Genomic DNA, 27,091 nt, shown 5'->3' on the forward strand with positions numbered 1-27,091 from the left:
TGCCCCTAATACCCCAATACTGAGCCGCTGCTGCCGTATGTGTCCTTATTACTGCCCCTGATACCCCAATACTGAGCCGCTGCTGCCGTATGTGTCCCTATTACTGCCCCTGATATCCCAATACTGAGCCGCTGCTGCCGTATGTGTCCCTATTACTGCACCTGATACCCCAATACTGAGCCGCCGCTGCTGCCGTATGTTTCCCTATTACTGCACCTGATAGCCCAATACTGAGCCGCTGCTGCCGTATGTGTCCCTATTACTGCCCCTGATATCCCAATACTGAGCCGCTGCTGCCGTATGTGTCCCTATTACTGCCCCTGATACCCCAATACTGAGCTGCTGCTGCCGTATGTGTCCCTATTACTTCACCTGATACCCCAATACTGAGCTGCTGCTGCCGTATGTGTCCCTATTACTGCACCTGATATCCCAATACTGAGCCGCTGCTGCCGTATGTGTCCCTATTACTGCACCTGATACCCTAATACTGAGCTGCTGCTGCCGTATTTGTCCCTATTACTTCACCTGATACCCCAATACTGAGCCCCTGCTGCCGTAAGTGTCCCTATTACTGCCTCTGATACCCCAATACTGAGCCGCTGCTGCTGTATGTGTCTTTATTACTGCACCTGATACCCCAATACTGAGCCACTGCTGCCATATGTGTCCCTATTACTCCACCTGATACCTCAATACTGAGCCGCTGCTGCCATATGTGTCCCTATTACTTCACCTGATACCCCAATACTGAGCCGCTGCTGCCGTATGTGTCCCTATTACTACCCCTGATACCCCAATACTGAGCCGCTGCTGTATGTGTCTCTGTTACTGCACCTGATACCCCAATACTGAGCCACTGCTGCCGTATGTGTCCCTATTACTGCACCTGATATCCCAATACTGAGCCGCTGCTGCCGTATGTGTCCCTATTACTGCACCTGATACCCCAATACTGAGCCGCTGCTGCTGTATGTGTCCTTATTACTGCACCTGATGTGTGGTTCTCTCTTCCCTCTAAATTCTAAAGCAACTCTCTATAATATAGTAATACTGGGTGCAAGTGCCCTAGAAAACAGTGCCCATATTTTGCCTCCTAGAAAGTAATATTGCCCTGTGTGCCCCTTTGATAGCCACAGTAACCTGAGTTCCCCTATAACAATAAGTGCCCACTTTACATTTAATAATGTCCCGAGTCTGCCCCCTGTACAGCTCCTCTATACACAGTATGATGCTCTCTTATACATAGTATAATGCCCCCTCACACTATAGTACCACCCACACAGTATACTAACCCCTTTGTAGCCCCCAAACGGATGGCTCCAACAATGTATAATGACCCCCACACTGTAATCTCCATACTGTGTGATGGCCCCCTAGATAGCCTCCATATACAGTAGCATAGTGCACCAAATAGTCCACAATATAGTATAATGCACTCCCTATAGGCAGACTCTATAGCATAAGGCAGCCCCCATAGGCAGACCCTGTAGTATAAAGCAGCATCCCCAAAGGCAGACCCTATAATAAGGCAGCACCCCCATAGGCAGACCCTGTAGTAAGGCAGCAGCCCCATAGGCAGCAGACCCTGTAATAAGGCAGCACCCATAGTCAGACCCTGTAATAAGGCAGCATCCCTATAGGCAGACCCTGTAATAAGGCAGCACCCCCATAGTCAGACCCTGTAATGAGGCAGCCCCCATAGTCAGACCCTGTAATAAGGCAGCTCCATAGTCAGACTCCGTAATAAGGCAGCCCCATAGTCAGACCGTATAATAAGGCAGCACCCCTATAGTCAGACCCTGTAATAAGGCAGCCCCATAGTCAGACCCTGTAATAAGGCAGCCCCCCATAGGCAGACCCTGTAATAAGGCGGCAGATCCCCATAGGCAGACCCTGTAATAAGGCAGCAGCACCCATAAAAAAATAAATACTCACCTCTCTTATTCCTGGTTCCTGCTCTGCTCCCGCTGATCTCCTGACAGCGGGCGCCGGGCAGTGATGTCATCGCGCCCGCTGTCAGTGTCGGCTATGTCAGTCACCGACACTGACAGGGGGATGATGGGAGAAGTAGCGCAGCGCTCCTCCCATCAATGCGATCAGCTGTATCAGCTAAATGCCTGTACCTCTGATCTTCCGATGATGGCGGGGGGCCCCCCCGCCTGCTCAGGGTCCCCATAGCGGCAGAGCAGGGAGATCGATTCTCCCTGCTCTGCCGCAGAATGTAACTATCGTTGCGCGCAGTTACAGTTACAGTAGCGTAGCTCCAGGTGGGCCCCCTCAGAGCCCGCACCCTTTACCCCCCCGGTAGCTACGCTACTGCTCTGGGCCATAACCCTTCCAATCCACCAAATAGAATTTTTTGCCACTTACCACCTTACACCCCATGATAGCGTTCACCCCGTAGTCGTCTGTGGACGAACCCGATGTCCCTGCAGATGACTCGGAAAACCGGGACATGTGAACGGGCTTTAGGAGGGACACATGAAAGGTGTCGGTGATACTTAGGCGAGGAGGAAGGGCCAGACGGTAGACCACAGGGTTAACCTGTTCCAGGACCTTGAAGGGACCCAAGTAGCGAGGCGCAAACTTAGTGGACTCAACTGCCTGATATTACTGGCGGAGAGCCACACAAAGTCACCAGGAGCAAAGGTCAGAGCGGGGCGCTGATGTGCATCGGCGGAGACCCTCATTCTCTCCTTGGAGGCCCGGATAGCATCGTGTGTGCGGTCCCAAACGTCACGTGCCTCCACAGCCTAGTCTGCCACCCTGGAGTCGGCGGAAGACACGGGCATGGGCACAGGAACCCACGGATGCTGGCCGTAGTTAAGGAGGAAAGGCGTCTGCCCAGTGGAGTCGGCTACGGCGTTGTTCAGTGCAAACTCCGCCCATGGTAGCAAGGATGCCCAGTCATCCTGCCTGGCTGAAACAAAATGTCGCAGGTATGTGACCAGGGTCTGGTTGGCCCTCTATACCAACCCATTCGTCTCGGGATGGTATGCTGAAGAGAGATTCAGCTCGATGCTGAGTAGATGACAGCTCTCTCCAGAACCGAGACGTAAACTGGGGACCCCGGTCACTGACAATTTTGTCTGGCATACCGTGTAAGCGGAAAATATGCTTGATAAACAACGCTGCCAAGGCCCGTGCAGAAGGTAGCCGTGGAAGAGGCATCAAGTGCACCATTTTGGAAAAGTGGTCGGTGACTACCCAAATAATGGTGCAGTTACGGGACTTGGGTAAGCCCACCACGAAGTCCATCCCGACCATTTCCCAAGGCCTGTCTGCCACCGGCAGGGGGTAAAGTAACCCAGCAGGCCGTTGTCGAGGAGACTTATTCTTGGTGCAGGAAACACATGCCTGAATATAGTCTCCGACGTCACGGGCCATATGCGGCCACCAGTACGTCCTCGCCAGAAGCTCAGATGTCCTCTTAGTCCCATAATAGCCACCCACCCTGGACAAGTGAGCTCAAGAGAGGACCTCCGGTCGCAAATCAAATGGCACAAAAGTCTTGCCCGGGGGCACAGACTCTAGCGAAACGGGGGCCACGGCCCTCAGACTCTCCGAAGGGACAATTAACCGAGGCTCCTCCTCCACTGATGATACTACGGAGCGGAAGAGAGCGTCGGCATGGATGTTCTTCTCCACGGAAAGATAATGGAGAGTGAAGTGGAAACAGGAGAAGAACAAGGACCATCTATCCTGGCGAGAATTTAGCCTCTGGGCATTCTGCAAGTAAACCAAATTTTTGTGGTCGGTATAGACTTGGAAGGGAAAACGAGCCCCTTCCAGGAGGTATCTCCACTCCGAGAAGGCCAACTTCATAGCTAGCAACTCCCTGTCCCCAATGGTATAATTCCTCTCCGCCGTTGTGAAGGTTTTAGAGAAAAAGAAGCAAGGATGATTCCGACCTTGAGCATCCTTTTGGAATAGGACTGCTCCAGCACCGACAGATGAGGCATCCACCTCCATTATAAAAGGTTTATCTACAGCGGGGAGATGTAGAATGGGAGCGCTAGCAAAGTGGGACTTAATAGAGAGGAAGGCCTTGGAGACCTCCTCCGACCACAATTTGGGATTTGCTCCCTTCTTGGTGAGGGCTAGCAAGGGAGCTACCAAAGTTGAGAAGTGGGGAATGAACTGGCGATAATAGTTAATGAACCCTATAAAGCGCTGCACCGCTTTGAGAGAATGGGGTTCTTGCCAGTCCATCACAGCCTGTAGCTTGGCAGGATCCATAGCCAATCCCTGGGCGGAGATGATATAGCCCAAGAAAGCCAAGGACTCCTGCTCAAACACACATTTCTCCAACTTGGCATAGAGGGAGTTTGCCCGTAGGAGGTCAAAGACTTTGCAAACATCTCTCTGGTGGGAGTCTATATCTGTAGAGTAGATGAGAATATCATCCAGATAGACTACGACCAAGGTGGATAACAGATCCCGGAAGATGTCGTTCACAAAGTCTTGGAAATCGTCAGGAGCATTACAAAGCCCAAAGGGCATCACCAGGTATTCATAGTGCCCGTCCCTGGTGTTAAATGCCGTCTTCCATTCGTCCCCCTCACGGATGTGAATCAGGTTGTAAGCTCCCCACAGATCAAGCTTAGTAAATACCCTCGCTCCCCACAACCTATCGAAGAGCTCAGATATCAGGGGCAGAGGATACTTGTTCTTAACGGTGATGGCGTTAAGACTCCTGTAATCTATGCATGGACGTAATTCACCATTCTTCTGCACGAAGAAGAACCCTTCCCCTGCAGGTGACACTGACTTCCTAATGAATCCTCTTGCCAGATTCTCCTGGATGTATTGGGTCATCGCCTCCATCTCCGGGAGAGATAAGGGATAGACTCGACCCCGGGGAGGCTCTGCACCAGGCAAGAGGTCAATAGGATAGTCATAGGGGCGGAAGGGTCTCTGCAGCCCTCTTGGAGAACACGTCCGCATAGGGCCAATAGTGCTTGGTGAGAGAGGAAAGGTCTGTGGGTACTTCAGTAGTAGCAACCTGAACGCACTCCCTCAGACATCTACCCTCACATGATTCACTCCATCCCAGAATTCTCCCAGAGGACCACTCTATATGAGGAGAGTGGTAGTGTAGCCATGGTATCCCTAACAGGACCTCATCAATTCCCTCGGGACTGACTAGCAGGGAGATAATTTCCTGAAGGGGTGGCGACATAGAAAAAGTAAATGGGATGGTCTGGTGTGTTATCTGTGAGGGCAGTGTCGACCCATTCACCATTCGTACGGTCATTGGTTTGGCGAGCATCACCAGAGGTATTGTGTGCCGTTGGGTGAAGGCAGATGACATGAAGTTGCCCTCCGCCCCGGATTCCACGCAAATCTCTACCGTATGAGTGAATGGGCCTAAGGTAATTGTCCCCCTGAAGGACAATTTGGAGGAAAACGTCGCCGTGTCTAGTGTACCTCCTCCTACAACTACTAGACGTTTTCCCGACCGCTGGGGACATTTCCTGGCATAATGTCCCGACTGCTGGCAGACAGGACAGACCTTGAGTGCACAAGCGGTCCGGGACTTAGACCCCGTTCGTGACACGTCCATGGCCTCATGTGGCTCGGACGCTTGGACCGGAGATTCCAGAGGTTTGGCGAATGTGGAAGCCAGCCGAAACCTCTGCCTACACTGGTCTTGCTCCAACCTTCGCTCTTTATAACGAAGGTTGATGCGGGTAGATAGACCTATTAGCTCCTCCAGTGTGGCAGGAATCTCCCTAGGGGCCAAGGCATCCTTCGCATGGTCAGCCAGTCCACTCCAGAATACAGGGATGAGGACTTTATCCGGCCACTCCAGCTCAGATGCCAAAGTCCGGAAGTTGACAGCAAAATGGCTGACCATGGACGAACCGTGTCAATGCCAGCAGTTAGAGCGCCGTATCATGGGTGACACAAGGTCCCAAAAAGACCTGTTTCAGAGTGCCCAAGAACCGCGGAGCACTCTGCACCACATGATCGTCGCGCTCCCACAGCGGCGTTTGCCCACTCCAACACCCTGTCCGACAGGAGGGATATAATAAATCCCACCTTAACCCGCTCTGTGGGAAAATGTGCAGCCAGGAGCTGTATAGCACACTGGCTCACGAATCCCCGACACAGTTTACTGTCACCAGCAAACTTGTCTTTCAATGGGAGACGGGATAATGTTGGAGCAGGGGTGGCAGTGGACAAAGTATCTGCAGCCACGCTAGCAGCCTGAGCAGCAACTGCGGTAACATCCAAGGCTGAGGTTGTGTGCTCGAGAGCCGCCAACCTGCCCTCCAACTGCTAGATGTACCGCTGTAGTCGCTGTTTGTCCGCCATTACTAGCCAGACCCTGGCGCTAGAATAATGTTAGGGCTGGCAGAACGCACCAAATAATTATAAGGATGGTATAAGGAGCGTTCGCAGCCTGGGGTCCACCGTGCAGAGATGACACCTGCTGCTCGGTAATGGCGGACAGTATATGGCGGTATAATGTGAACACACACGGGTTAGCTTCACCCCCTATGTAAGGAAGCGCACCCTGTTGTGTCACAGGGCCGCAATATCGCAGAGTGAACGCTAGTATTGGGTCACAGGACTCTGCCCCAAGGACTCGGGGTTAGAGTCCCTCTAGACCACTAGCACTCGGTGCCGCAACTGCGGTGCCAGGGAAAAACCTAATGATTTACCGCACTGAGTGCATACAGCGCCGCTCTGGCGGATGCCACTAACCACCCTAACTAGGGCTAGGAAAGCGCACTAGTTGCTCAAGGCGCCGCACTGGCGTTCGCTGCTAATTGACGCTGTGTACTCATGCCTAGTGCTGGATGGCACAGTCTGGCTCTAGGTAGCTCAATCACCCAAGTACATTCAACAACACTAGTGATGGGTATGATTAAGGAGCTTTCACCAGATTCAGTCACACATCCACACACACGATTTCTGATTTATACTAGCGCATGGTCGAGCGGCCATGCAAACCTTTTATACACTATGTTCCAAATTATTATGCAACTGACATTTTTATCGGATTTTCCTAAATGGTTGGTGCAAATGACAGTCAGTCTAATAAAAGTAATCACCCGTTAGAGTATACATCAAATTTTATTGAAGAAACCTCCCAATGATAACAGTATACCGTATTTTTCCGACTATAAGACGCACTTTTTTTCCTCCAAATTTGGGAGGAAAGTGTGGGTGCATCTTATAGTACGGATATAGCATGTGGGGAGGGGGGCAGCAGCGAGTGGGATCGCAATGATATCCCACTTCAGGATGTCCCCGCTGCCGGAATCAGCTGCTGGGGAAACCACATGGCCCCGCTGATAAAGTGCAGTGAATATTCATTAGCGGCTCCCCGCCCACCGATCAGCTGAGCGGTGAGCGGGGAGCAGCAAATGAATACTGCACTTAAGCAGCGACACACAGTTTCCCCAGCACTGATTCTGGGGAGAATCTGTGTGTCCGGGGGAGGAGGCAGCAGCAGCAGGGGCCAGGAGATCGCTGCATACCTGCCTGTGCTGGACGCTGAGCTGTCTGTGGTGCACAAGGAGGACCTGTGTGATGTCAGAAGTGGGCGGGCTGGAGCCTCACATGGCAGCTCAGAGCCCTCCCTCTTCTGATATCATCATAGGTCCTTCAGGCTCCCACCTAGAATCTGCAGCTTCCTCCTATGTGCTGCGCGTGCGCTGTGGAAAGGCAACAAGAGAGAGGGCTCTGTGTGTGCAGCCATGGGATGCTCCAGCTTTTACCTCACCACAGGCTGGCTCCCACAATTAAGAGGTTAGTCTTTACAAAACACAATAAAGCACTCTGCCACTCCTTTGGTGAACTATAACTCGCAGCATGTCATAGGATCTGCAGGACATGCTGGGAGTTATAGTTCTCCCATGGGATTTTAAAGCAGCACTCCAGTGTTATTTTGCAGTGCTGGAGTGGTGCTTTCACTATAAGCCCTGTGCCCCCATTCTTATACTCACCCTCCAGTGTCTTCATATAGTATACAGACACCACACTGGTCCCGCAGCTTCCAACATAATAACATACTATTATATATAATAACACCACATATAATAGTATGTTATTTATGTTATTAAATATTTTACCACATTTTTTTTGCTTCAAATATTTTTTTCCACCTCTAAAACCTGGGTGCGCCTTATAGTCCGGTGCGTCCTATAGTCCGAAAAATACGGTAATCTCCAAAATGAATAAAAACTTAAAATGCACTGTTCCAAATTATTAGGCACAGCAGAGTTTCTAAACATTTGATATGTTTTAAAGAACTGAAAATGCTCATTTGTGGAATTAGCAGCATTAGGAGGTCACATTAACTGAATAAAAAAATCTATTTAACTCTAAAACATCCTAACGGGCCAAGTTGCATGTTAACATAGGACCCTTCTTTGATGTCACCTTAACAATTCTGGCATCCATTGAACTTGTGAGTTTTTGGAGAGTTTCTGCTTGTATTTCTTTGCATGAAGTTGGAATAGCCTCCCAGAGCTGCTGGTTTGATGCGAACTGCCTCCCACACTCCTAGATCTTTTGCTTGATGATACTCCAAAGGTTCTCTATAGGGTTGAGGTCAGGGGAAGATGGTTGAGTTTATCTCCTTTTATGCCCATAGCAGCCAATGAGGTATTCTTTGCAGCATGAGATGGTGCATTGTCATGCATGAAGATGATTTTGCTCCTGAAGGCACGTTTCTGCTTTTTATACCATGGAGGAAAGTTGTCAGTCAGAAACTCTATACAGTATACTTTGCAGAGGTCATTTTCACACCTTCAGGAACCTTAAAGGACCCTACCAGCTGTTTCTCCATGATTCCGGCCCAAAACATGACTCCTCCACCTCCTTGCTGACGTTGCAGCCTTGTTGGGACATGGTGCCATCCACCAACCATCCACTACTCCATCCATCTGGACCATCTAGGGTTGCTCAACGCTTATCAGTAAACAAGACTGTTTGGAAATTAGTCTTCATGTATGTGTGGGCCCAATGCAACCATTTCTGCTTGTGAACACTGTTTAAGGGTGGCCGAATAGTAGGTTTATGCACCACAGCAAGCCTTTGAAGGAGCCTACACCTTGAGGTTCGGGGGACTCCAGAGGCACCAGCAGCTTCAAATATCTGTTTGCTGCTTTGTAATGGCTTTTTAGCAGCTGCTCTCTTAATCTGATGAACTTGCCTGGCAGAAATCTTCCTCATTATGCCTTTATCAGCATAAACACATCTGTGCTCAGATTCAGCCACAAATCTCTTAACACTACGATGATCACGCTTAAGTTTTCGAGAAATTTCTAATGTTTTCATCCCTTCACCAAGGCATTGCACTATTTGATGCTTTTCGGCAGCAGAGAGATCCTTTTTCTTTCCCATGTTACTTGAAAACTGTGACCTGCTTAATAATGTGGAACATCATTTTTAAGTAGTTTTCCTTTAATTAGAATAATCTGGAAAACCAATTATCACGTGTTTAAGATTGATTTCAGTGATGCATTGAGCCCTGAGACACAATACCATCCACGAGTTTATTTGAAAAACAAAACAATTAAATCTTTATCACACTTAAATCCAATATGCATAATAATTTGGAACACAGTGTATCTGTGGCCTTCCAGGACCTTCCTAGTGCTCCAAACGGAGCTGCTACAGGACCTGAGCATGTGACCCCCGACCACCAATGAGAGGTCGTCCCGTGGGCATGCTCAGTAGAAGAAAAGCAGGACTTAGTCCTCGGAATGTCTGCTCGCCGCTGATCAATGCTGGCCACAAAGGCCGAGCCTGGAATGGCAGCTGTAACCAAACGCACAGTATCTGTTTGAGCCAGACCATGGACCGACGTCTCTGCTGAGCAGGCTCCACTGCGGCTGAAGGAGAATGGGAGACCGCAGCGGACATGGTTCGAGATTCCCCATGTGCAGTGGTGGGAACTCGACACCTAACAATATGTATACAGAGTTTAAACCAGAAGTTTATATACACTATATAAAAAGACACACATGCATGTTTTTCCTCAATATCGGACATAAAATCAGAATAATCCTTTCCCGTTTTAGGTCAATTAGGATTGCCATAATTATTATTTGCCAAATGCCAGAATAATGAGAGAGATAGAGAATGTTTTAAGACATTTTTATTGTTTATTGCTAAGTCAAAAGTTTACATTCACTAAGATTACAATGCCATTAAACAATTCTGGACTGCCTATATGATGCCGTCATGTGTTTGGAGGTTCTGATAGTTTTTTTTGCAACATCTGTGTTAATTAGAGACACACCTGTGGATGTATTTTAATGAACACCTGAAACACACTGTTTCTATGTGTAGCATCATGGGAAAGTCTAAAGAAATCAGCCAAGTAATCAGGAAGAGAATTGTGGACTTGCACAAGCCTGGCTCATTCTTGCGTACAATTTCAAGATACCTGAAGGTGCCTCATTCATCTGTACAAACAATTATACGCAAGTACAAACAAGATGGGAATGTCCAGCCGTCATACCGCTCAGGAAGGAGACGGGTTCTGTGCCCCAGAGATGAATGTTCTTTAATCCGACATGTACATATCAACCCAAGGACAAACGCAAAAGACCTTGTGAAGATCATGGCGGAAGCTGGTAAGATTGTGTCAATATCTACAATGAGAGAAGTACCGTATCAACATGGGCTGAAAGGCCACTCTGCCAGGAAGAAGACATTACTCCAAAAGAATCATAAAAAAAGCCAGATTAATGTTCGCAGATGCACACAAGAACAAAGATCTTAATTTTTGGAGACATGTCCTGTGGTCTGATGAAACTAAAATTGAACTGTATGGGCATAATGACCATCGTTACGTTTGGAGAAAAAAGGAGAAGCTTGGAAGCCTAAGAACACCATACCAACTGTGAAACACGGGGGTGGCAGCATCATGTTGTGGGATTGTTTTGCTGCAGGAGGGACTGGTGCACTTCACAAAATGGATGGCATCATGAGAAAAGAGGATTATGTGGCAATACTGAAGCAACATCTCAAGACATCAGCCATGAAGTTGAAGCTTGGGCGGAAATGAGTCTTCCAAATGGACAACAACTAGTGTTGAGCATTCCGATACCGCAAGTATCGGGTATCGGCCGATACTTGCGGTATCGGAATTCCGATACCGAGTTCCGATACTTTTGTGGTATCGGGAATCGGTATCGGAACCATATTCATGTGTAAAATAAAGAATTAAAATAAAAAATATGGATATACTCACCTCTCGGGTGGCCCCTGGATCTTACCGCTGTAACCGGGAGCCTCCGTTCCTAAGAATGAGCACGTGAAGGGCCTTCGATGACGTGCTCATTCTTAGGAACGGAGGCTCCCGGTTACAGCAGTAAGGTCCAGGGGCCGCCGGAGAGGTGAGTATATCCATATATATCCATATACTCACCTCTCCGGTGGCCCCTGGATCTTACCGCTGTAACCGGGAGCCTCCGTTCCTAAGAATGAGCCCGTGAAGGACCTTCGATGACGTCGCGGCTGACGTCGCGGCTTCTGATTGGTCATGTGAGCGGTCACGCGACCAATCAGAAGCCGCGACGTCATCGAAGGCCCTTCACGCGCTCATTCTTTGGAACGGAGGCTCCCGGTTACAGCGGTAAAATCCAGGGGCCACCGGAGAGGTGAGTATATCCATATTTTTTATTTTAATTCTTTATTTTACACATGAATATGGATCCCAGGGCCTGAAGGAGAGTTTCCTCTCCTTCAGACCCTGGGAACTATTCCGATACTTTGCGCCCCATTGAAATGCATTGGTATCGGGTATCGGTATCGGCAATATCCGATATTTTTCGGGTATCGGCCGATACTATCCGATACCGATACTTTCAAGTGTCGGACGGTATCGCTCAACACTAACAACAACCCAAAGCATACTGCCAAAATGGTAACAAAGTAGCTTAAGGATAAACAAGTCAATGTTTTGGCGTGGCCATCACAATCCAATTGAAAATGTATGGGCAAAGCTGAAAAGGCAGGTGCGAGCAAGGCGACCTACAAACCTGGATGAGATACACTAGTTTTGTTACGAGGAATGGGCCCAAATTCCGGCCAACTATTTTGACAAGCTTGTGGAAGGATATCCCAATTGTTTGACCCAAGTCATTCAGTTTAAGGGAAATGGTACCAAATACTAATGAAATGTATGTAAACTTTTGACTTTGCAGTAAGTAATAAAAATGCCTTAAAACATTCTCTTTCTCGCATTGTTTTGGCATTTGGTAAATATTAATAATTATGGTAATCTTAATTGACCTAAAATGGGAAAGGTTTATTCTGATTTCATGTCAGATAATGAGCAAAACATGCATATGTGTCTTTTTATATAGTGTATGTAAACTCCGGCACGTTCTGCAGATGACAGGGTGTATATATATATATATATATATATATATATATATATATATATATATATATATAGTTCTTGTTTTTTTTCTCTTTGTGTAGGTGAAATAATTGCCTTAACTATTAAAAAAATAAAAAAGGCTAAGTGCAAGTCTGGCTCCCGTGACAAGGAAAAAATCTTGTCAACTCCTTCAGTACTCAATTTTGATCTCTCAGTACTGGTATTACTGGTATTCCACAGCTCTACACTGGTTATATCACTTCCAGCTGAAGTTCAAAAAAGTTGTGGCGTAACTTATCGCTTTCTCCATTTAGTCTACAGCTTTGCTACTCAGTAGCACTGACGGACGTGTGTATAATGGCGAGCTTTTCAGCCGAGGATGAGGTCTCCCTCCAGTCCATGGTTAGACAATTGCTACAGAGTGTGAAGGAAAAGCTGGCTGTGGCACCATCTGCAGACTGTGCGGAGGAGATCCTGCTGCATCTGGAGGAGACTGATGAACATTTCCACAAGTAATTGTTCCAGCTTTGTGTAAAGTCTAGGTAATCTTATGCTCCATGTTTTATTACATCTAATCAATGTATTTATTTTCTGTCCATTTTCACAGCTATGAGCTGGTGAAGTACTTGAGACATTACATCAAGAGCTCCTTGGGATCAGTGATTGATGACGAAACGGAGAGATGCACTTTTGCTCAGACACAAGGAGAGGGATCTGGTTATGATACACTCGTACAACGTGTTACCAAACAGACTCGAGAGTCCAAAGAGTGAGTTTGTACATTGATGTGATCTGCAAGTGTACTAGACCCTGTAGTTCTCTAAAACAGGGAGGATAAGTGTGCTGTGCTCGACTGTTTCTGTAAGTGACTGCTCCTAGGCTCATCGCTTCTTTATTCATTCTCCTATGGTTTGGCAGCTATCACCTAACCAAAATAAAATTAAATGTTAAAGAGGGCCTATGACATCCTTAACTTCATGATATTAAGAAACCAAAATATAACATTTTTCTCTGTGTGTGCGTAAATACATATATATCATATATGTATAGTATTTATTGAGATGTTTTGAAAAATTTGTTTCCATTTTTTTATCATTTGCATTTTAGTAAAATGTCTCTCGATCTTGTGATTTCCATAGTTCCACTATTTTTCCTACGTGGTGTTGCGATTTCCATCTTTAGTTTAATGAGGAAAACTAAGAAATTGCTGTTAAATGTAGTGATTAGCTCTGGCCCTATAAGAAAGAGAAGTTGAAGTTCAGGCTTTCTGCTGTCTCACTAGGTAACAGATGTGGGAGACTTCCTGCTTCTCATTGAGACTGTGGATAGAGATTGGGTGTGTGCCGCATTTAAACATAGGAAAGATGCTGTTTGCTTTATACACAGGGGGAGATGCTGTTATCGCCGTACTATGTGTAGTTACACAAGAGGGGATATAAGATGGCTCACTGTGGAGAAGCAAGAGCTTCTCAGGGCATATACAGACTACTGTGGATCTTGCAAACCCTACAAGAAACAAAATTAACATAAACCCTGTAATTAAATAAGTAAAAAGCAAAAGCGCATTTAGATAACACAGTGTTCTTAGTAATATTGTTTTTGAGCTAAAATAGCATAAAAGCCATCCCACAGTCGACAAGGCGCCCCTGATCAGGATGGTCCTACACGGTCTAACATTAAAAACCTTACCATGTGTCAGAGTTGACCTCAGTGTGTGAATAAGTCGTGTGAACCCATTTATGTGATTTGTGACTGGTCTCATCCTGTTCTCTCAATAGAAGAGAATTGGAGTCTTAATTGTCATAATTCGGCAGTCACATAGAATGACTCCTGACTTTTAATTTCAGCATGGAAAACCTCTTTCTAAGTCATAGATGAAGGCCTAGCAATATGGCCTACAACATTCAGACGTCTAGCTTTTATCCACTGGACAGCCCCTTTAAAGAGGTAGTCTACTGTAGCTAGTGACTCTTGATTTACTCTACTAACAGTGCTCCACCAATAAGAATTGCAATCCTCTCCTTATTTGTCAAGGTGGAGTAAAAGGGTTATCATTTTAGAAGATTGCCGACACCATTCAAGCCTTTCATAGAGTGCCTAGAAACTTCTACTGCAGAGGTGACGTGAACAACAGACGTCAGAGGTTACCTGGCATCTCATTGAGGTTTCATTACCAGTGTTACTAGTACCTGCTAATTGCTAGAAGACCTGCTTAATTAAATCTTCTCGAAATTTTGCCCCAAGTACAAAAATAATTCTGAATAGCTTGCTAGTATGAATTAGCTTCAAATGCTTTCATAAAAATAATGATTTTACTTCAGGTACACGGAGATGATGCTGTCACTAAAGAATGTGATGATGGCCGTAGTGGAAACTCTTCTCAATAAGTTTGAAGAGGATCAGGCCAAGAACCGAGGAATGCAGAGGAAAGCTTTGCATGAGCAGCATAGCAGTAGATTCATGGATAACTGCTCTGACAGCGATTCTTCTTTCAATCAGGTACATTTTATTTCACTCTTTCAAATATTCACTTATATATCCACTAATTTTTCATATATTCACTGCAGTAGCCATGCTCCTCTGATAAATCACCTCATGTGACCAATGAAGACAGTACATTCTGTCAATTAAAAAAATGATCCTATGTAGTCAAACCATATCCATAACTGTAGTAAAAAAAGACATAAGTGTAAAATATTCAGAATGATTAAAGGGAACCTGTCACCCCCCTCAGGCGTTTGTAACTAAAAGAGCCACCTTGTGCAGCCTAATGCTGCATTCTGACAAGGTGGCTCTTAAAGTTATGCTCCCTGCACACGCTGAAATAAAGATTTTTAAAATGTGCCCCCTAATACCGTGAAACCGTCCCGGGGGTGGGACTCTCCTTCCTAATCAGACGCAGCACAGCCGTCACTCCGGGCCTGTGCGCGCCGGGCGCCACCTCCTCTTGCTGCATTATCGTCCCCGGCGCCTGCGCTGTAAGTACGAAGGGTAGTGCAACTGCGCAAGCCCAAAAAAAAAAAACGCGCAGGCGCTGGGGACGATAATGCTGCAAGAGGAGGCGGCCCCCGACGCGCACAGGCCCGGAGTGACAGCTGTGCGGCGTCTAATTAGGAAGGAAAGTCCCGCCTTTGGGACGGTTTCAGGGTATGAGGGGGCACATTTTATAAACGTTTTATTTCAGCGTGTGCAGGCATCATAACTAAAAGAGCCAACTTGTCAGAATGCAGCATTTGTGCTGCACAAGGTGGCTCTTTTAGTTGCAAACGCCTGGGGGGGTGACAGGTTCCCTTTAAAGGGCACTCACCTGTAGAACAGACATCTTTAAACTGAATATGTTAGCAGTTTTGCTATGTAATCCGAGAGCAGCGCAAGTAGTTGTCTGTCACTTACTGGACTGTTGTTAAAGATTGAAATGAATACCTGTCTGAATATATTCAATTTTTAAAAAACCCTCCTCCCAACAAAGTTTTTATCCTCTTAATATATTACAATCCTCATATTATATAGCACTGTGTACTTACAATTGCTCATTTTGCCTTTCTACCCAGATAATTCTTCCTTTTTCCATTAGGTTTATTACCTGACATGATTAAAAACTGACTGGCTGACTCCTAAGCTCTATAGAGAAACAGGCGATCAATTTTCTCTGCATAAGTCATCACTATTGTTGAGCGATACCGTCCGATACTTGAAAGTATCGGTATCGGAAAGTATCGGCCGATACCGGCAAAGTATCGGATCTAATCCGATACCGATACCCGATACCAATACAAGTCAATGGGACTCAAGTATCGGACGGTATCCCTGATGGTTCCCAGGGTCTGAAGGAGAGGAAACTCTCCTTCAGGCCCTGGGATCCATATTAATGTGTAAAATAAAGAATTAAAATAAAAAATATTGCTATACTCACCTCTCCGACGCAGCCTGGACCTCACCGAGAGACCTGGCGTTCTTTGCTTAAAATGCGCGCGTTTACTTCCTTCCGCCCATGTGGCCGCGACGCGACCAATCACAGCAAGCCGTGACGTAATTTTCAGGTCCTGTATGCCTAATTCTGCATTGAGGACCTGAAATTACGTCACGGCTTGCTGTGATTGGTCGCGTCGCGGTCACATGGGCGGCACGCAACCAATCACGAGCCGTGACGTAATTTTAAAATGCGCGCGTTTCCTGCCTCCCGTGACGTCACGGCTTGTGATTGGTCGCGTCGCCCATGTGACCGCGACGCGACCAATCACAAGCCGGATCGTAATTTTAAAATCCTGAATGCCTAGAATTAGTCATTGAGGACCTGAAAATTACGTCACGGCTTGCTGTGATTGGTCGCGTCGCGGCCACATGGGCGGCACGCGACCAATCACAAGCTGTGACGTCACGGAAGGAAGTAAACGCGCGCATTTTAAGCAAAGAACGCTGCCGGTTCCCCCGGTGAGGTCCAGGCTGCGTCGGAGAGGTGAGTATAGCAATATTTTTTATTTTAATTCTTTATTTTACACATTAATGTTGTTTCGATACCGATACCTGATACCACAAAAGTATCGGATCTCGGTATCGGAATTCCGATACCCGCAAATATCGGCCGATACCCGATACTTGCGGTATCGGAATGCTCAACACTAGTCATCACTGCAAAAGTTCCTGATGGGGAGGAGAGAGCAGCTGGGTCAGGAGTTGAAGAAGCAAAGGATTTATGCAGGGGCAAGAGACTTTCTGTTTCTACACAGAGCAGAGAAAAGAGAAGAATTAGCTGGGTAGAAAGGCAAAATAAGCAATTGTAAGTACACAGTGGCATATCATATGATGACTAAAATAAGTTAAGAGGATAAAAACTTTTATGGGCGGAGGGCTTCTTTAATCTCATACACGCACTAAGGACAAATATGGCGAAAGCTAGATGATCACTATGTCCTTGAGTTAGTTGGGTAAAACTGGAGTACTCAAAAGAGGCCTACTGAATATGGGTAGAACATAGGAACTATATGCAGATGGTGCCCTTGGTGGGTTTTGTCCTAGAACCCCAATGCAGCAAATGAACAGTGCTAACTACTGAGCCCATTGGGAAATTGCACATAATGCAGTTCTCATACAAACACATTGCACAGCCATGGTCCTGTCTCCCTCAGAAAGACTAAAAGTCACAATAGAAAGGCTAGAATGAGCTTCCAATGCCACCGACTAGAAGAATATCAAGAACCTCACCCTTATTACAATTTCTGTATATTTTATCTTATTTTTCAGAGTTATACGTTCATGAATCAGGAACAGTTACAGATAATTGCTGAGCAGCTGGATCCAAGTCAGCCCGAGGAGGTACAGGGTATATGTGACGGTTATTACTGGTGATTAGTGATGAGAGAGCGTGCTCACCACTCGAGTGAGCATCGGGGTGCCCGGGTATGCATACACATGCGAGGATTGCCCAAGTATGTTTGTGAAGTAGTTAAAAATGCGATTTGTCAAGGATAACATGTTTTCCTTACACCTAATATCTACCAGCATAGCATAACTTACAGTGTATGTAGAGAAGCCTACTTTACTCTACAGTGTTCTTCTGTACTTTCTTATAACATTGTGCCATCCTTGAATTTGTCCTTGACATGCTTTTCTTTATCGAATGCCTTTATTATATGCGTGCCCTGCAATTAGTGGGAGGGAGGCCACATGGTGGCAGGGTGTGTGTGAGAAAATGACACCCTATCTTTTCTTACACTGTTTTATAGAAGCCATTTACTGATATGGACATTGTCCTTCAACTTCTAGACGGATCAAGTTGATTCTTTTGAGTTGCAAAACTCCAAGACTTTCATTTTCCAACCTAAAGCGCAGTTTTCACGACATGCGCCGACTAGTACTGCGCATTTCGTGTCTCCCCCTTTTGATGTGGGCTTCGGCGGTGAGCTCACATCTTTCCCGGCACATGTCAGCTGATTTGAAGAGCTGACATGTGCCTGGAATAGCCGCGGGTGGAATCGCGATCCACCCGCGGCTATATAACCCGTTAAACGCTGACAGCGGCATTTAACATGCGCTTCCGGCAATCTTGTAGTAAATCCACCCATCGGTGACCCCGGTCACGTGATCATGGGTCACCGATAGGTTGGCATGACAACCAGAGGTCTCCTTCTGACCTCTATGGTTGTCATTGCCGGCTTGCTATGAGCACATATTTGGTATCGCCACGTTCAGAATCTCCCGATCTATCAATGTAAAAAAAGGATTAACCTGATCGCTAAACGGCGTAGCGAGAAAATAAGTCAAAATTACGTTTTTTTGGTTGCAACGACATTTGAATTAAAATGCAATAACGGGCGATCAAAAGATCGTATCTGCACCAAATTGGTATCATTAAAAACGTCAGCTCTGCGCACAAAAATTAAACCCTCACCCAACCCGAGATCATGAAAAAAGGAGACACTACGGGTCTCAGAAAATTACACTTTTTTTTTTTTTTTTACTTTAAACTTTGTTTTGTTTTGTTTTTTACCACTTATATATATAAAAAAAAGAACCTAGACATGTTTGGTATCTATGAACTCCCAATGACCTGGAGAATTATAATGGCAGGTCAGTTTTAGCATTTGGTGAACATGGTAAAACAAAAAATCCAAAACACAGTTGTGGAATTGCACTTTTTTTTGCAATTTCACCGCACTTTGAATTTTTTCCCCATTTTTGAGTACACGATATGGTAAAACCAATGTTATCGTCCCGCAAAAAACAAGCCCTCATATGGCCATATTGACATAAAAATAAAAAAGTTATGGCTGCGGGAAGAAGGGGAGCGAACAAATAGAAAGGCAAAAACAAAAAAGGGCTCCATCTTGAAGGGGTTAATAACCATTTATTGACCTGAAATCTGTGATGTGTAGTGGAGAGTTTTATCTGCTTCGTTACATGATGGTCTTCATGCACTGGTGAACGGGTGGGTGGAAAACCGGAATTCACAGTATTCTGTGTTGGGTGTCCTTAACCAGATGGCAGATTCTGTTTAGGCCAATAGTATGGTGGACGTTGGCCTACAATACTGCCTTAATCTATTTATACCTCCAGTTCGATTTGTACTCAGCCAGTAAAAAAAGAAGCCAAGAAGTAAGATCAGCAGCAAATTCTTATGGACATTGACTCTTTGTCACCCTGGTGATCATTCTGAGCATTCTCTCCTATAATATCTAAAGTGATATTTCAGGGTTTGTTCAATTCCACTTTTTCTCTAAAGGTACGGAAAGAGGCCATGCAGACGTTGTGTTCTGCTCCCCCATCAGACGTCCTCAATTGTGAGTGTTGGAATGTTCTTCATAAAAATCTCACCGTGGCTCTGGCTGATCCGGACTCAACGTTCACAGTAAGGATGTAAAGCAATTAAAGGCAATGGGCAGCTATCATAGTGGTATATCAGACTATTGCATCCGTGGAAAGGTTACTATACATATTAGACTAAAGTCGGCCAAACTCACTCACTCACAAACTCAATATAAGCGGGATCAGCCGACAGTCTGGATGCCCCCATACACAGTAGACTATTTACCTACATTCGCCTATTGCATTTCCAACTGCCTACCCTGGGACATAAGCTAGATGATTCTGGCTGCAGCTAGGTACTCGACCAACCGATTGTGCATGGGGGAGTCGAGGGCGATAGATCAGGCTTTTCCTTAACTTTAATTGACCTATCACTATATTGTTTTCAAAGCAGTGTCACACTTTGTCCTCTGGACTGTTGGTAGATCATTCATCTATACCGACACCAAACCCAGCTTCTTAGTTGTCTCTGTGAGTTTGATAATTTAAAGTACCTGCTCTGTAATTTATTACAAGTGACTAATCTGAATATTTTTGGATCAAACATTGTGAAAAGTTGCAGTAAATAAAAAACTTCAAGAAGAGAGCTGTACGGGGCCCTGTGTCTGCATTACAGAATACTGTCTGTTCAGCTTTGTTTCCACACTTTTTGCATTTTGTTTAGCTTAAGTAGCCATCGCTATATGCAGCTGACAGATGAACAATTGATATGACTGTACACATAAAATATTTAATTGATTGTTTTCAGGAAAGAATTTTGCGCTTTTATGCTAAAACATTCTCTTCGTCTCCTTTGAATATGGCACGAGAAGTCTACACAAGCTTGGGTATGTGTCCGGGTTATATAATACATATTTATTGATTTTAATACATAGGGTAGAATGCTCCATGACACTGTATATTCATCATTGCCCACCAGTAATAAACATGTTCTCAATCTAAAAGTGTGTGCCACTTGCCTAAACTGTGTGCTCCCGGACTCTGCAAGCAAACGCAGTTTTGCCTTTACAGCATCGCACTAAGCCGGGCCAGATCCAGTGTAGATCTTCAGAGCATGGCCTACTAGCTCTGTTCTAAAGAGCTTGTAGGCACTGTGTTTCTTGCCTATGAGAAAAGCCACCACTGATAGACTGCAGGGTTGGCTGGTAATCTAGGCAAAAAGCGAGAAACAACAAAATTAAAAATCCAAAGTGACACTACCGCTGAATGGGCGCAGGGCTCGTGTGACGTAACAACCTCACATGGGCCCTGGCAACAGAGTTGGACTACCAACACCACTGGAATGTCACTGGCACGGGAGGTGTGCAAAGGTGTTTTTATTTTCACGGGGCCAAACATTCAGATTTAGAGGGGTTGTTGTAGTAGTGGATAACCCATTTAAAGGGGTGATCGGAAACTAAAAATTATTTTAATCCTAAATGCCTATGTATTTAATGTCATAATCTAATCTCTTTTCTAATATACTTTAATTAGAAAGTCCCTATCGTTCCCTCACTACCCTATCTAACTGCTCTATTTTTTTTTACTACTTCCTCTTTGACGAGACTCCGTTTGAGAATATCAGTGCATGCAAGAATAGTCAAATTAATCATCAGAGGGCAGAGGTCACTGCCGCACCCTATGCCCCTTCCCTGAAAAGAAGGGTTGTCAATGACCTCTGTTTCAGGGGCTGGGCTAGTCCCTGCTCTACTGAGCATACGTGGGTTGTCAATTCCAACATATGCTTAGTAGATTCTCGCCACTCTGCAATACGCAGAATGACAGTGCACTTTCTCACCAGCTTTGATGAGAAGTGACAAGCCGACAAGAGAGCGCACTGTCAGTGGTTGTTGTAAGAAGATTATCAGGCATGCAGGAAAAGCCTTCATCAGCCTATGCTCCCTGATGATGACTTGTTTGACTATTGCAGCATTCTCTTGGATTATCAAACAAAGCATTAACAAAGAAGACGTCATTTATGTTTAAAATAAAGTTTTGTTTTTGACTACCCCTTTCAATTTCACACACTTTGATGAGACTTAAAAAGCCCTCCCTCGATCAAAATTGTGCCGCTAATTATAGACCTGTCTCTAATCTTCCCTTCATCTCTAAACTCCTGGAACGCCTGGTCCACTCCCGTCTTACCCGCTATCTCTCAGATAATTCTCTTCTCGACCCTCTTCAATCTGGTTTCCGCTCTTTACACTCTACTGAAACTGCCCTCACTAAAGTCTCTAATGACCTACTAACAGCTAAATCTAATGGTCACTATTCCATGCTAATTCTCTTGGATCTCTCCGCAGCATTCGACACTGTGGATCATCAGCTCCTCCTCACTATGCTCCGCTCCATCGGCCTCAAGGACACCGTTCTCTCTTGGTTCTCCTCCTATCTCTCTGGCCGATCCTTCACTGTTTGTTTTGCTGGTTCCTCCTCCTCTCACCTTCCCCTTACTGTTGGGGTTCCTCAAGGATCAGTCCTAGGCCCCCTCCTCTTCTCTTTGTATACTGCCCCTATTGGACAAACAATCAGTAGATTTGGTTTCCAGTACCATCTCTATGCTGACGACACCCAATTATATACCTCTTCTCCTGTTGTCACGCCGACCTTTTTAGAAAACACCAGTGATTGTCTTACCGCTGTCTCTAACATCATGTCCTCCCTCTATCTGAAACTGAACCTGTCAAAAACTGAACTCCTCGTGTTCTCTCCCTCTACAAACCTACCTTTGCCCGACATTGCCATCTCTGTGTGCGGTTCCACCATTACTCCAAAGCAACATGCCCGCTGCCTTGGAGTCATCCTTGATTCCGAGCTTTCATTCACCCCCCACATCCGATCACTGGCTCGCTCTTCTTATCTGCATCTCAAAAACATTTCCAGAATTCGCCCTTTTCTTACTTTCGACTCTGCAAAAACTCTTACTGTCTCACTTATTCATTCTCGTCTGGACTATTGTAACTCTCTACTAATTGGCCTACCTTTTACCAGACTCTCCCCGCTCCAATCTGTCCTGAATGCTGCTGCCAGGATCATATTCCTCGCCAACCGTTACACCGATGCCTCTACCTTGTGCCAGTCATTACACTGGCTACCCATCCAATCCAGAATCCAGTACAAAACTACTACCCTCATCCACAAAGCACTCCATGGCTCAGCACCACCCTACATCTCCTCTCTGGTCTCAGTCTACCAACCTACCCGTGCCCTCCGCTCTGCTAATGACCTCAGGTTAGCATCCTCAATAATCAGAACCTCCCACTCCCGTCTCCAAGACTTTACACGTGCGGCGCCGATTCTTTGGAATGCACTACCTAGGTTAATACAATTAATCCCCAATCCCCACAGTTTTAAGCGTGCACTAAAAACTCATTTGTTCAGATTGGCCTACCGCCTCAACGCATTAACCTAATTATCCCTGTGTGGCCTATTAATAAAAAACAACAACATAATCACGTTCCTCCATCATGTTCTCATACACTTTATGCAGTTAATAGCCTCTGTGTCTGTACTGTTACATACTTAGGCAGTTAACTGGTTCATGCAGCTTTACATGAACACCCGAGCCTTACACTATGGCTGGTCCAAATAACTAAAGCAATTGTTACCATCCACCTCTCGTGTCTCCCCTTTTCCTCATAGTTTGTAAGCTTGCGAGCAGGGCCCTCATTCCTCCTGGTATCTGTTTTGAACTGTGATTTCTGTTATGCTGTAATGTCTGTTGTCTGTATAAGTCCCCTCTATAAGTTGTAAAGCGCTGCGGAATATGTTGGCGCTATATAAATAAAATTATTATTATTATTATTATTATTATGAGATGACTCTTCTGATTCTACCCTAGTCTACACAGTAAAATTAAAAATTAAGCTACAACAAATGAAAAGGTTTGTCGGTCATGTGTACTCCAGTAGCTGGTATGAAAACTTTGTAGGATTTCTGTTCTTTTTTTATATAGATAGTTGCATAAAGAAAAAGTCACTACCAAAAACGTAGCACAAATATACTAATAATGAATAATACATTTATTTTACGGAATGCATTTTCTTGTTTCTTTCAGCCAAACACTTAGAATCATCCTTTGTTTTAAATCACAAACCGATATTATTAACCGGTATCGATATTACCAATCCTGAAGTTGTGCGGACACTGAAAAAGGTAAAGTTATGTGCTCTCTTCCCTGTTTTAGTCATCGTTGCCTTTTTAAGTGCATTCACAATTAGAACTTGTTTCTCTAGATTCGCCTTTTGATTGATTACCAGAAGGAAGCTCCATCTTTTTGGATCAGACATCCTGAAAAGTATGTTCTGTTCTCCTTATGTTGCGATAAATACAAAAACCCTTTCTCAAGAAGAGAGCTTTAGGGGGCACTCTTACAGAATACTGTATCTTCAGTCTTGTCTATACACTTTTTGCATTTATTGTAGCCTAAAAGTGTCCATCACCATATGCAGCCGTCAGATGAGCAAATTAATATGAATGTACACTAAAAATATTCTCTAAACATTCATCTAATAATCCTAAAAAAATACTTGCTAAAACTGCACTGTCTGTACAGTGGCTTCCCATGCCAAACATGTAGATCTCAGTTGTCCATTTGCAGTTGTGGTCGGTTCTGGTGGTCCTTAGCAGAAGTTACTGCTTGGCGACTCTCCAACATCGCCCGCTATATGATCATATATGCCTTTCCATGTCCAAACACTAAGTGCCATTTTTCCTTGTGATTAGGTACATGGAAGAAATTGTAGAGAGCACGTTGTCTCTGTTGTCAGTCACTCAGGAATCAAGCTCACAAATGCTCCTAGATCCAGTTTTCTACTGGTCAATGATCGATACAAAGGCTGTGTGGTTCAAGAAATGGATGGTAACTTATAATGATGTGCCCCCATTGTATTCTATCTCTTACCAGCACATTGTATATTGCGAACAAGCCATTCTTCATAACCAGTGGCCCAAGCCGATGTGGAAGGGGTCATATTACCTGAGATAAGCTTCAGTGATCACTAACTTTACTCCATTCAGTCGCTTCTGGCCAGGTGATATAATGGCAGTAACACACCAACCAGGGGCATCAGGGGAGAAACAGGGCCCAGGAGGGTACCTGCCTCTACATACTGTAACTAGTGGGACCCAGTAATGTAGCCTGCCTGATGGCTACTTTCTGCATCACTGAAAGGATTTAGCACTGGTCAGGTAGTCTCCGTAGTCCCAACTCTGGCACCCTGGTATTTATTATTATTTAGTTATATAGCGCTATCTTATTCTGCAGCACTTTACATACATTATCATCCCCGTCCCCGATGAGGCTCACAATCTACCCTAAATTCCCTATCACTATGTTTTTGGAATGTAGGAGGAAACCTACACAAACATGGGGAGAACATACAAACTCCTTGCAGATGTTGTCCTTGGTGGGATTTGAACCCAGGATCCCAGCGCTGCAAGGCTGCAGTGCTAACCACTGAGCCACCATGCAAAAAAGTTCTTCCTTGCACCATATACACGTTCACAGAAATCAAGTAGATTGTGCCCAGCATCACCCACTTGCCTGTGGCAAACTAGATAATGCCCTCATAGATGGAAGGAACTGTAAAGAAATATTTCATAAAACTGTATTCAGTAAAATAACTATCAGAAATCCTTGTTGTTTTATTGTTTTTATTATTATAATATTATTTTTATATACAGTACAGAGCAAAAGTTTGGACACACCTTCTCATTTAAAGATTTTTCTGTATTTTCATGACTATGAAAATTGTAAATTCACACTGAAGACATTAAAACTATGAATTAACACATGTGGAATTAAATACTTAACAAAAAGTGTAAAACAACTGAAAATATGTCTTATATTCTAGGTTCTTCAAAGTAGCCACCTTTTGCTTTGATGACTGCTTTGCACACTCTTGGCATTCTCTTGATGAGCTTAAAGAGGTAGTCACCGGGAATGGTTTTCACTTCACAGGTGTGCCTTGTCAGGTTTAGTAAGTGGGATTTCTTGCCTTATAAATGAGGTTGGGACCACCAGTTGTGTTGTGCAGAAGTCTGGTGGATACACAGCTGATAGTCCTACTGAATATACTGTTAGAATTTGTATTATGGCAAGAAAAAAGCAGTATTATGCTAAAGAAAAATGAGTGGTCATCATTACTTTAAGAAATGAAGGTCAGTCAGTCCGAAAAATTGGGAAAACTTTGAAAGTGTCTCCAAGTGCAGTGGCAAAAACCATCAAGCGCTACAAAGAAACTGGCTCACATCAGGACCGCACCAGGAAAGGAAGAACAAGAGTCATCTCTGCTTCTGAGGATAAGTTTATCCGAGTCACCAGCCTCAGAAATTGCAGGTTAACAGCAGCTCAGATTAGAGACCTGGTCAATGCCACACAGAGTTCTAGCAGCAGACCCATCTCTACAACAACTGTTAAGAGGAGACTTTGTGCAGCAGGCCTTCATGGTAAAATAGCTGCTAGGAAACCACTGCTAAGGACAGGCAACAAGCAGAAGAGACTTGTTTGGGCTAAAGAACACAAGGAATGGACATTAGACCAGTGGAAATCTGTGCTTTGGTCTGATGAGTCCAAATTTGAGATCTTTGGTTCCAACCACCGTGTCTTTGTGCGACGCTGAAAAGGTGAACGGATGGGACTCTACATGCCTGGTTCCCACCGTGAAGCATGGAGGAGGAGGTGTGATGGTGTGGGGGTGCTTTGCTGGTGACACTGTTGGGGATTTATTCAAAATTGAAGGCATACTGAACCAGCATGGCTACCACAGCATCTTGCAGCGGCATGCTATTCCATCCGGTTTGCGTTTAGTTGGACCATCATTTATTTTTCTCCTTCGCCTCATTGGGGGACACAGGACAGTGGGTGTATGCTTCTGCCTCCAGGAGGCTGAGACTAAGTAAACATAAAAAAGGTTTAGCTCCTCCTCCGTCGTATACACCCCGACACTGGCTACCAGAGAATCCAGTTCATGCTTAGTGTCTGAAGGAGGCACACCTCTGGGTCCCGGATCCTATGGACCCTTATTTCACTTCATGAGGATTGAGAGGTGGCGACAGACCCTTTTGAGGGTCCGAACTCCCCAAACCAGCAACCGGCAGGCACGTGCGAGTATCCTCCACGTATCCTTTCCCGCGACGTGGGATTGCGCGCCGGACTTGGCCCTGACCACCCTAAGGTATTTTAGACCATAGGCTGTACAGGTGCCCTTAGATGTCCGTGTGACCCCCCTGTGTTTTTCTACACCTATGTTTTGGCTGTGGTGATAGAGGGGTGGTGGATGGTCCCTCTCCTTATCCCAGAGCGGAAAATGGAGCTTGGGTTCCTGCACCGTCATGGATTTTCCTCTCCCCCTGAAAGTTCCCCAGCAATCTTCCCAGCGGTTACTCCTGCCCCTCCGGCAGAGACTGGGTTGGTTCCACCGGAATGGGTCATGTCATTATCACAATCCA

General features: G+C 45.4%; 1 protein-coding gene across 1 annotated transcript in view; it reads left to right on the forward strand.

Annotated features, from left to right (window-relative positions):
* TBC1D32 (TBC1 domain family member 32) overlaps positions 1-27,091 on the forward strand; it is a 151,283-nt gene that overhangs the window by 14,367 nt on the left and 109,825 nt on the right. The window contains exons 2-10 of the mRNA XM_077295932.1: positions 12,673-12,870; positions 12,966-13,127; positions 14,680-14,857; positions 17,600-17,671; positions 19,578-19,703; positions 20,409-20,487; positions 23,697-23,794; positions 23,875-23,936; positions 24,365-24,500. Coding sequence (XP_077152047.1) covers positions 12,716-12,870; positions 12,966-13,127; positions 14,680-14,857; positions 17,600-17,671; positions 19,578-19,703; positions 20,409-20,487; positions 23,697-23,794; positions 23,875-23,936; positions 24,365-24,500 — 1,068 coding nt within the window. The 5' untranslated portion in view covers positions 12,673-12,715. The remainder of the gene's footprint in view (positions 1-12,672; positions 12,871-12,965; positions 13,128-14,679; positions 14,858-17,599; positions 17,672-19,577; positions 19,704-20,408; positions 20,488-23,696; positions 23,795-23,874; positions 23,937-24,364; positions 24,501-27,091) is intronic.

This window comes from Ranitomeya variabilis, chromosome 3, assembly GCF_051348905.1.
Source record: "Ranitomeya variabilis isolate aRanVar5 chromosome 3, aRanVar5.hap1, whole genome shotgun sequence".
Lineage (NCBI taxonomy): Eukaryota > Metazoa > Chordata > Amphibia > Anura > Dendrobatidae > Ranitomeya > Ranitomeya variabilis.